At 41.1% G+C, this 11932-nt stretch overlaps 1 protein-coding gene across 3 annotated transcripts in view; it reads left to right on the top strand.

Annotated features, from left to right (window-relative positions):
• The first annotated feature begins 234 nt into the window (after nucleotides 1-234).
• Nucleotides 235-11932, top strand: part of LOC118377119 (myc box-dependent-interacting protein 1) — a 160236-nt gene continuing 148538 nt past the window's right edge. For 2 of the 3 annotated variants that reach the window (XR_008140303.1, XM_052523154.1), the window contains exons 1-7: nucleotides 235-590; nucleotides 4876-4956; nucleotides 5060-5114; nucleotides 5954-6048; nucleotides 10442-10537; nucleotides 10709-10822; nucleotides 11256-11348. Coding sequence is in view for 2 of the 3 variants with exons in the window: in XM_052523154.1 (XP_052379114.1) it covers nucleotides 504-590; nucleotides 4876-4956; nucleotides 5060-5114; nucleotides 5954-6048; nucleotides 10442-10537; nucleotides 10709-10822; nucleotides 11256-11348 (621 nt within the window). In the remaining variant the exon portion in view is untranslated. The remainder of the gene's footprint in view (nucleotides 591-4875; nucleotides 4957-5059; nucleotides 5115-5953; nucleotides 6049-10441; nucleotides 10538-10708; nucleotides 10823-11255; nucleotides 11349-11932) is intronic. The other variant, XM_052523155.1, reaches the window with a different exon arrangement.

The following is an 11932-nucleotide window of genomic DNA, read 5'->3' on the forward strand; positions in this document are numbered from 1 at the left end:
AGTGACACTAACCTCGGCCTTTGTCTGTATCTAGCCTATTGTTTTGGTCTGGTAGTGTTTCCGTACTGATTTTACAGGACTTCCTCACACAGTAAAAAGATAAGCCGAGACATTAGTCCAAAAGCTCGACTTTAAATTGTATTTGGTGAGCTGAGCAAAGCAATGTCGCCACCAAGTGCATAAAGGACAAATTGCAGTAGTAAATACTGGATGGAGCAGTGGGCTCCGTGAGCTTGTCGCTTTAAGGAGTAACCCTTCTGCATCGGTTATTATTACCATCTGACGGACCTAACGGTAGGCCACCCTACGCATAGCTGGAAACTGGAAAACCATTCGCTGGGTCCGTTCGCCACACACAGACACCCGTTCCCGAAACGTTACCGTTACAAAGGTCTACTATCACGAGTGGTGACTACTTTTTCCGTCGACGTTGATGTCGCTTCTTCCTCGGTAGAGAGTCGTTATTTTTCTTATATTGAATCGAGAGCTTATCGCAAGACAAGATGGCAGAGATGGGGATGGGGAAGGGGGTTACTGCGGGGAAACTTGCCAGTAACGTGCAGAAAAAATTAACACGGGCCCAAGAGAAGGTAAGATATTGAATAACATAAATGCGTTATTTTCCGTTATATCTGGTTCCATCCAAATGACATCACCGGAGAGGACTCAATGACGCATCATCATGACCGTCAACCTTTAAAAACCTAGTAGGCCTACGGTCGTCAGGATATGTCCTTAATTCATCCGTTATTTCATTCCACTCATCCCTTTTAACAGTATACCTATCGGCCGCCAACATATAGATATGCATGTAGAAATTGAGCGATATAAGTAATTGCATAAGCTAAACCAATTTTATGTTCTGCAAATTAAATGAATTCACTGATCTGGCCTGCTATAGTGCAGTGACTATTCAATAACAAAATTGTCGATTACATTCCATGCAGCACCCATAACCTAAAAGGATTCCGTTTCCGGTTAGATTTGATATACAGTAGTTAATTTAAAATGTAATAAAAAGTCTAATTTAGCTGTAATTCAAATGGTATATGACCTGATGGTATTAGTGGCCTTGTATCCCTATTGGACAACAGAGGGAGGGAATGACTAGATGGGAGGTGGGGGATGGACAACATGTACAGTTCCTTCAGAAACTATTCACACTCCTTTTTTTTTCACACGTTTTTAAAAACATTTTTTTGTGTTACGAAGTGGCATTCAACTGGATTTAATTGTCTTTTTTTTTTTTGTCAACGATCTATCCAAAATACTCTGTAATGTCAAAGTTGAAGAAAAATGTTTAAGAGGTATTAGAATACAGTATACAGCGTAGCCTAGTGGTTAGAGCGTTGGACTAGTAACGGGAAGGTTGCGAGTTCAAACCCCCGAGCTGACAAGGTACAAATCTGTCGTTCTGCCCCTGAACAGGCAGTTAACCCAGTGTTCCCAGGCCGTCATTGAAAATAAGAATATGTTCTTAACTGACTTGCCTGGTTAAATAAAGGTAAAAAATATGCAAGTTATTATTATTATTATTTTTTTAAACATTTTTTTTTATTTGATGGCTGCCAAATACGTCATGAAAAACCAACAAACTACAACAGTTAGTTGAATTAGTCTATAAATAAGATCATTAGCACATGGTTGGGAGGGCTCTTTGATATGAATCTAGCCTATAGGTAGATTTAAATACAGGAGAAACACTTTTGAGTTTAAAAATGACACGACAAAAAATATATGTTAATAGTGAGTGACGTAAGGTTACACGGTAACACTTGACATCCAGTTTTTATACATGTAACATTGTGATTATATTACAAATCAACATTGTTGTTACTTAGGACTTAGGAAAGTGCTTTATAATTACATAATAAGGGAGTTACTACATACATTGGGTGGATTATATATATGCTAACGTATTTAAACTGGAACAAACATTTCAGTAAGGGGTGCCAAAAAATATAACTAACTGATTGTATTAGTTTTATAAAATGTTATGTTATTATCTTTGTGTAGCATAAGGTTAATCAATAAATGTAATAACTGTACAGTCACAAACATAGATATTGAAAAAATAAACCGGCAATAGAGCATGCTGGGAAATATGATAATGTTAGGCATGGTTTTGATGCAAAGTAATGTGTATGAGTTTCAGGCCCCTATATTGGGGTAAAACTGGGCCCTCAGAATAATGCCTTATGAAATACGTATGTTATTGTGCGGACCAAAAACAGATGAATGAAACAACCATGTCACTAAACAAGTACAGTCATGGGGGGGTAACTACAATTTTTACTAAAAACGGAAAAGCCTTCTGGGAAATATTTGAATAAGGCTTTACACTAAGCAGTTTGTTGGTAGAACACTGTTCCAGTGTCTATATGTGTCCACAGACTCAACACTTTCAGTGTTGATTTTTAAAAATATATATTTTTTTTAACAATGGATAATTTGCTGTTTTTAGCATCCAACTTGCTGTTTGCAATGTTTGCGAATGACTTTGAATTATTCTGCAATATTTTCAGGTACCATAAAAATCTATTGCAGCTTTCAACCTTTTCAGTGGCATGTTGAAAGAGCCATACAGTAGTTGAGCGTCACAACTTATTTATACTTCTCTGTAGGAAATATTATTAGTTCATTTGTTTTACTTTTACTAGGCCGTCATTGAAAATAAGAATGTGTTCTTAACTGACTTGCCGAGTTAAATAAAGATCAAATAAAGGTATACATTTATTTTTTGTCATTTTTTTAAATCGGCAAATCGGCGCCCAAAAATAACGATTTCCTATTGTTATGAAAACTTGAAATCGGCCCTAATTAATCGGCCCTAATTAATCGGCCCTAATTAATCGGCCCTAATTAATCGGCCCTAATTAATCAGCCCTAATTAATCGGCCCTAATTAATCGGCCCTAATTAATCGGCCCTAATTAATCGGCCATTCCCATTAATTGGTCGACCTCTAATCTCTACTCAAATAGTTGTAGTCAACTCCAAAGTAGCTATTTGTTTCCCCGGGAAAAAATGGTTCCTTTCAACAACGCATAGTTATCTATTATACTGTAAATGATCTACTCTGAGACTGTCTTTTTTAATCTGGGGTTTGAACTGAATCATCTGGGGTCTGAACTGAATCATCTGCGGTCTGAACTGAATCATCTGGGGTCTGAACTGAATCATCTGGGGTCTGAACTGAATCATCTGGGGTCTGAACTGAATCATCTGGGGTCTGAACTGAATCATCTGGGGTCTGAACTGAATAATCTGGGGTCTGAACTGAATCATCTGAGGTCTGAACTGAATCATCTGGGCTCTGAACTGAATAATCTGGGGTCTTAAACTGAATCATCTGGGGTCTGAACTGAATCATCTGGGGTCTGAACTGAATCATCTGGGCTTTGAACTGAATCATCTGGGGTCTGAACTGAATCATCTGGGGTCTGAACTGAATTATCTGGGGTCTGAACTGAATAATCTGGGGTCTTAAACTGAATCATCTGGGGTCTGAACTGAATCATCTGGGGTCTGAACTGAATCATCTGGGGTTTGAACTGAATCATCTGGGGTCTGAACTGAATCATCTGGGGTCTGAACTGAATTATCTGGGGTCTGAACTGAATCATCTGGGGTCTGAACTGAATCATCTGGGGTCTGAACTGAATCATCTGGGGTCTGAACTGAATCATCTGGGTTCTGAACTGAATAATCTGGGGTCTGAACTGAATCATCTGGGGTCTGAACTAAATCATCTGGGGTCTGAACTAATAATGTGCCAATGTTTTTTGATTGTATCTTGCATGGCATTTCCCAGAGGAGAATATTCCACAAAACATTGTATCCTCGGGTCAGTCTTTTTGCGTACTGAGGATTTCAAGCTATCCAATTGGCTCGTGTCCATGACGCGTTCCCCAGCTGATTGTAGGCACTCTCTATCCCGAAATCTGTTCATCAGAAATGTACTTTGTTGGGAGAAAGCAGCACTACAGATTCGACAGACACGTTTAAACTGACTGATCGGAAGGCTTTTCTTTAGAGGAATGGGGTGGAAACTATCACTTCTTAGAAGCGTCTTTCGATCTGTGGGCTTCCTGTATAGATCGGTGACGATCGTGTCCTTTTCTTTGGTGATCTGAATGTCAAGGAAGCTGACGCTAGAGTAATCAAAGTCCACGGTGAAACGAAAATTACCATTCCACTTTTTAAAGATTTTCACTGAACATCAGGTTAATGCCGATACTGTATATCATCTATATAACGTTGATATAGTTTGATCTTGGATAGAAAGGTATTTTTCTCAGGGTTGAGAATGCGATCATGTTTGTAAGAGTTCCATGTAAAGATTGTCATAATCGGGGGCCATCGTTCTCCCCATAACAGTTCCTTTAATTTGAAGGAAAACGGCACTTCTACTCATAAAACAGTTGTTTTTGACCACCAGCTCTTTTATTTTACCTTTATTTAACTAGGCAAGTCAGTTAAGAACAAATTCTTATTTTCAATGACGGCCCAGGAACAGCCTGTTCAGGGGCAGAATGACAGATTTGTCACTAGGCTACCCTGCTGCCCCCCTCTGCTAGGTGTCTGATACATGAGGAGCGAGGCCAAGTCTGTAGGGCGTACCTGTATATCTCCTGTATAAATGAGACAAGGATTGTTTTACATATGTCCCTGTCCTGTATAAATGGCCAGGATAAAGATGAATGTTAAAGGTAAAGGTATGTTTTGCTTCTACACCTGCATTGCTTGCTGTTTGGGGTTTTAGGCTGGGTTTCTGTACAGCACTTTGAGATATCAGCTGATGTACGAAGGGCTATATAAATAAATTTGATTTGATTTGGATTTGATTTGATTTGTTCCATGTCTTTTTTTCCAGGTAATGCAGAAGTTGGGTAAAGCAGATGAGACCAGAGATGTTGCATTTGAGGAAGGAGTGATCAACTTCAACAAACAATATGTAAGAGTCACAACAAACAATATTAGTCTTTTAAAACATGATCTGACTCCTCCAACAAAGATCTGTGTACAATGACATGTTTTATGTTATGTTTTCTTCTCAGACCGAGGGATCCAAACTGCAAAAAGACCTTAGAGCCTACCTGGCTGCAGTACAAAGTAAGATTATAATTTCATCGAGACTCTAACACGCCGACTACTCCGGGGCACGTACGTGCACCCGTGTGAGCGCATAGTTGATTTTGTCCAGACACGGATCAAAACACGCAGGTTGGATGAAATGACTAAACTGTATGTATGTATGTATCTGATGCCCTTCTGTCTGTCTGTGTCTGTCTCTCTGTCTCTCTGTCTGTCTGTCTGTCTGTCTGTCTGTCTGTCTGTGTCTGTCTCTCTGTCTGTCTGTCTGTCTGTCTGTCTGTCTGTCTGTCTGTCTGTCTGTCTGTCTGTCTGTCTGTCTGTGTCTGTCTCTCTGTCTGTCTGTCTGTCTGTCTGTCTGTCTGTGTCTGTCTGTCTGTCTGTCTGTCTGTCTGTCTGTCTGTCTGTCTGTCTGACTGTGTCTGTCTCTCTGTCTGTCTGTCTGTCTGTCTGTGTCTGTCTCTCTGTCTGTCTGTCTGTCTGTCTGTCTGTCTCTCTGTCTCTCTGTCTGTCTGTCTCTCTGTCTATCTGTCTGTCTGTCTGTCTGTCTGTCTGTCTGTCTGTCTCTGTCTCTGTCTGTCTGTCTGTCTGTCTGTCTGTCTGTCTGTCTGTCTGTCTGTCTGTCTGTCTGTCTGTCTGTCTGTCTGTCTGTCTGTCTGTCTGTCTGTCTGTCTGTCTGTCTGTCTGTCTGTCTGTCTGTCTGTCTGTCTGTCTGTCTGTCTGTCTGTCTGTCTGTCTGTCTGTATGTCTGTCTCTGTCTGTCTGTCTGTCTGTCTGTCTGTCTGTCTGTCTGTCTGTCTGTCCGTCCGTCCGTCTGTCTGTCTGTATGTATGTATGTCTGTCTCTCTGTCTGTCTACAGCAATGCACGAATCCTCCAAGAACCTTCAGGAGTGTCTGTCTGACATGTACGAGCCGGAGTGGTACGGCAAAGATGACTTGGACTCTATCGTTGAGGTCAGAGGGCATCTTTAGTTATCACAACTAAAGTCACATTCATTTAATTCACTGACCCATCCTTCTATCCTTTCTCTCTCTTCTTCAGCCCCTGCAGTCTCTCAGCCCTCAGTCACTCTCTCTCGCTCCCTGACTGTGCTCTCTCTCCAACTCTCTCTTCCTCCCCCACACACACTAGGGTTGAATATTTTCCCGTTATTTTACAAATGTTCCATCCCGAGAATAAATCACTTTCCTACTAGATAACCCAGTATTTCCCGCTAAAATCGGAAGTGTCATTCAAAAGCATTCTAAAGCATTCTAAAGGATTCTAAAGCATTCTAAAGCATTCTAAAGGATTCTAAAGCATTCTAAAGCATTCTAAAGGATTCTAAAGCATTCTAAATCATTCTAAAGGATTCTAAACCATTCAAAACCACTCTAAAGCATTCAAAACCACTCTAAAGCATATGAATATGTCTGCATTTGATCAGAGCTTTGATCTGCGTGAACATTCTAATGAACCTAAGCAACAACAACAAAAAAAAAAATGTTTTTTTGTCATTGTGCTGTTATCCAATAAATATATGATGTAGACTAGTGCACATTATGCACGACAGAAAAACATAATGTAGCTACGCTCTCTTGGGTAAATCAGTAGGCTAATCTTTTTATGGGTGAACTGTATTACTGTACTGTATTATATTATACCGTGTTATATGGACTGGAATTACACACATCATTCAAACCGGGATGAAGCAGGGAGAGAACGTGTGATTAGGTTGCAGCACATGCATCCTACACAGTTACAAGTGTAGGCTAGCAAATGTAATAACAATTTTTGAAATCTGTTGCATATCTTTTGTAATATCTACCCTAATGTCAGTAGCCTACCTCCTCTTTCTCTCTCTATTGCTTCATTCCTTCCTTCCTCGCTTTCACGAGTTAAATTAAATGAGTTTTATTGTCCTTATCTTTAACGTTCTAATGACATGCTTGAATAACATAGGACAAGAATTAGATGCAGAAGGCTTTCACTTCTCTTCAAGAAGATTGAATGGTTATGGGTCTGAATGGTTATGGGTCTGAATTAATAACTGCTATAGTCTACCACCATCTGAATGGTTATGGGTCTGAATTAATAACTGCTATAGTCTACCACCATCTGAATGGTTATGGGTCTGAATTAATAACTGCTATAGTCTACCACCATCTGAATGGTTATGGGTCTGAATTAATAACTGTTATAGTCTACCACCATCTGAATGGTTATGTGTCTGAATTAATCTGATAGTCTACCACCATCTGAATGGTTATGGGTCTGAATTAATAACTGCTATAGTCTACCACCATCTGAAATGGGTCTGTAATAATGTAGTCTACCACCATCTGAATGGTTAATAACCACCATCTGTGTCTGAATTATAGTCTACCACCATCTGAATGGTTATGGGTCTGAATTAATAACTGCTATAGTCTACCACCATCATCTGAATGGTTATGGTTCTGAATTAATAACTGCTATAGTCTACCACCATCTGAATGGTTATGGGTCTGAATTAATAACTGCTATAGTCTACCACCATCTGAATGGTTATGGGTCTGAATTAATAACTGCTATAGTCTACCACCATCTGAATGGGTCTGAATGGTTATGGGTCTGAATGGTAATAGGTCTGAATGGTACCACCACCTGAATGGTTATGGGTCTGAATTAATAACTGCTATAGTCTACCACCATCTGAATGGTTATGGGTCTGAATTAATAATGCTATAGTCTACCACCATCTGAATGGTTATGGGTCTGAATTAATAACTGCTATAGTCTACCACCATCTGAATGGTTATGGTCTGAATTAATAACTGCTATAGTCTACCACCATCTGAATGGTTATGGGTCTGATGGTTATGGGTCTGAATTAATAATGTTATAGTCTACCACCATCTGAATGGTTATGGTCTGAATTAATAACTGCTATAGTCTACCACCATCTGAATGGTTATGGGTCTGAATTAATAACTGTTATAGTCTACCACCATCTGAATGGTTATGGGTCTGAATTAATAACTGCTATAGTCTACCACCATCTGAATGGTTATGGGTCTGAATTAATAACTGTTATAGTCTACCACCATCTGAATGGTTATGGGTCTGAATTAATAATGCTATAGTCTACCACCATCTGAATGGTTATGGGTCTGAATTAATAACTGTTATAGTCTACCATCTGAATGGTTATGGGTCTGAATGGTTATGGGTCTGAATTAATAACTGCTATAGTCTACCACCATCATCTGAATGCTATAGTCTACCACCATCTGAATGGGTCTGAATTAATAACTGTTATAGTCTACCACCATCTGAATGGTTATGGGTCTGAATTAATAATGCTATAGTCTACCACCATCTGAATGGTTATGGGTCTGAATTAATAACTGCTATAGTCTACCACCATCTGAATGGTTATGGGTCTGAATTAATAACTGCTATAGTCTACCACCATCATGGTTATGGGTCTGAATGGTTATGGGTCTGAATTAATAACTGCTATAGTCTACCACCATCTGAATGGTTATGGGTCTGAATGGTTATGGGTCTGAATGGTAATAACTGTCTATAGTCTACCACCATCTGAATGGTTATGGGTCTGAATTAATAACTGCTATAGTCTACCACCATCTGAATGGTTATGGGTCTGAATTAATAACTGCTATAGTCTACCACCATCTGAATGGTTATGGGTCTGAATGGTTATGGGTCTGAATTAATAACTCCTATAGTCTACCACCATCTGAATGGTTATGGGTCTGAATTAATAACTCCTATAGTCTACCACCATCTGAATGGTTATCGGTCTGAATGGTTATGGGTCTGAATTAATAACTGCTATTGTCTACCGGTCGTGCACCGGGGGTCGATGGACTCCAAGTGGAGTTTCAAAATGGTAATAATTTGACTGGACTTCTTTTGCGTGTTGCATTAGTGCGTTGAGTGCGTTGGGGTAGGAGACTTGTATAAACTTAAGAACTGGAGGCCTGTGACATTGCTCTGTGTGGACTACAATATATTTGCGAAGGTCCTTGACTAAACTCCCATTTGTACTCTATAGTACACAAGGACCGGATATATTGTGTACCAGTTTCTAATCTGAACTTTGGACTGGTCTCTCTAGACCAAGAGAAAGCTTTTGATAGAGTGGATCATGAGTATCTGTTTGGGTTCGGGAGAAAGGTTTTCGGCCTGTGTGAAGATGTTGTATGCTCGGGTGTCATGTTCGGTCAAGGTGGGAGGGGGGCTCAAGCAGGCCAGTCTGGGTGATGTGGGGCATTAGACAAGGATGCCCTCTATCAGAGAAGTTATATACACTAGCCATCAAGCCTTTTCTAGGCCTCCTACGCAGGAGACTGCAGGGAGGGTGTTGACAGGCATAGCAGTGTCGACGTATGCAGATTATGTTTCTGTGATGGTCAGCGATGGGATATGGTGTCCGAGGGAGTTTCGTCAGCTAAGGTGAACTGGGGCAAGAGCAAAGCTCTGTTATGTGGGGCATGGAGGGATCGGGCACCCCCCATCTGCTTCCAGGGGGTTTGCAGGCGCGGCAGGTAGCCTAGTGGTTAGAGCATTGAGCCAGTAACTGAAAGGTTGCTGGATCGAGTCCCTGAGCTGACAAGGTAAAAATCTGTCATTCTGCTCCTGAGCAAGGCAGTTGACCCGCTGTTCCCCTGGTGCCGAAGACGTCGATGTCTATTATGTTGACAGAAGTAGGAGCTGTACATATGTGTTGAGTAGGAACGTTTGCCATCAGACCATAACTTTCATAGCATGCTTCTGGTTCTGGTCTATCTTACCAACAGATTACTATTTTAGCTGCATTTAAAGCTCATTCTGGGATTCGAAAAAAATAACAAAACTGCAGCCCTGCTAATTGAAATGACCGTTGAACAGCTTCCCATATCCCAAACTGCAGCCCTGCTAATTGAAATGACCGTTGAACAGCTTCCCATATCCCAAACTGCAGCTTTATGTCCTTGGCTCTCCCTCTCCTCTGTGACATCATCTGTTTCCCTCCTTCCTGTTCATATCCATTGTGTTCTTCTCAGTAACTACCTATACTTTTGCTATGCTTTCTATCATCTGTGCTCATTCATTCATTCATGCTTTATTTGTCCTTCATTTTGTCCCTTCCCTGTTCTCCACATCCTTCTCTCTCTAGTGTAAATAAAGGCTTAGAGAAGAAACAACTTTGAGGTAAATAAATAATTTGTGTTTTACTCACTCAGTGGAAGTGATAGTACTAGGAATTTCTATTAGGTCGTAGCTTCAGGGTTATTTAAGGAGCTGAATGGTCGATACACATTTGAGGTAGGCTGCCATTCAGTAATTGAATGTCAACTTCCTTGTTTCGGGTTGCAGGACACTGATGTTCTGTGGACCGACTTCCATCAGAAGCTGGTTGATAATGCTTTGATATCTATGGACACGTATCTTGGACAGTTCCCTGATATTAAGGTATGATCATATCTAAGACAGTTTTAAGACATCTTTAAGGTAGTTTCCTCATCGTCGTGCTCCCTTCCTGAGGACTGGCTTTGAGTACAGCTTTGAGTACAGCTGCCTTCATCAAACTGCTTTCATCACTTGTGTGTGATGAGGCGTGCTCGTCTTCTTCTTCTTCTTCAGTCTCGTATTGCAAAGCGCGACAGGAAGCTTGTGGACTACGACAGCGCCAGACACAACCACTCTTCGACCAATAAGGGGAAGAAAGGAAAGGACGGGGGTATCAAGATCACCAAGGTAACAGTCTCCTCCTCTCCCAGCACTGGATATGTAGCCCTTTTAATCCTGCGTAAATTCTGCAATTAATATCAATCTGTTGTCTCTGTATGCCAGTCATTTACACTGAACTAAATACGTGTAAATCTGTTGAAAATATCTCTCTCTCTCTCTCTCTCTCTCTCTCTCTCTCTCTCTCTCCTCTCTCTCTCTCTCTCTCTCTCTCTCTCTCTCTCTCTCTCTCTTTCGCTCTCTCTCTGTCTCTCTCTCTCTCTCATTTCTCTTTCACTTTCGTTCTCTCTCTCTCCATCTCTCTCTCTCTCTGTCCCTTTCTCTCGCTCTCTCTCTCATTTCTCTCGCTCTCTAATTTCTCTTTCGCTTTCGTTCTGTCACTCTCTCTCTCTCTCTCTCTGTCTCTCCCTCTCTTCATCTTTTCATCTTTTCCCACCTCTAGCCAGCATCTCTGTTGGAAAGGGCCACACCGGTTTGGGCTCAAGGCATCCTGTCAGCCCACAACATTGCTCAGAGTAACCTCTCCAGGAACCAGGTGGGTCCACCACCTCTCTCAGCCACCCTGTTGACTACTGCTGTCATTGGGACTCAACACTCTATTTTCGTCTGTAGACTGCCTACAATAGCTTTAGACCTTTAGAAAGAGCCCTCATTTTACACCGTTTCTTTCCCAGACACAAAACCTTTGTCTTCAGACAAGGGAGTTATGGTTTGCTATGTATGACCGACCCGGTTCAAATTAGTCTTATGTAGAGACTCAGAGTTGGCAAGTAGTTGGCAAGTAGTTGGCCAGTAGTTGGCTAGTAGTTGTTGGCCAGTAGGTGGCTAGAAGTTGGCCAGTAGTTGGCCGGTAGTTGGTTAGTAGTTGGCCAGTAGTTGGCATTAGTTGGCTTGTAGTTCACCTGTACTTGGCCAGTGTTTAGCCAGTAGTTGGCCAGTAGTTGACTAGTAGTTGGCTAGTAGGTGGCTAGTAGTTGACTAGTAGGTGGCTAGTAGTTGACTAGTAGGTGGCTAGGAGGTGGCTAGTAGTTGGCTAGTAGTTGACTAGTAGGTGGCTAGGAGGTGGCTAGTAGTTGGCTAGTAGGTGGATAGTAGTTTGCTAGTAGTTGGATAGTAGGT

This window comes from Oncorhynchus keta, chromosome 7 (genome assembly GCF_023373465.1).
Source record: "Oncorhynchus keta strain PuntledgeMale-10-30-2019 chromosome 7, Oket_V2, whole genome shotgun sequence".
Taxonomy (NCBI): domain Eukaryota; kingdom Metazoa; phylum Chordata; class Actinopteri; order Salmoniformes; family Salmonidae; genus Oncorhynchus; species Oncorhynchus keta.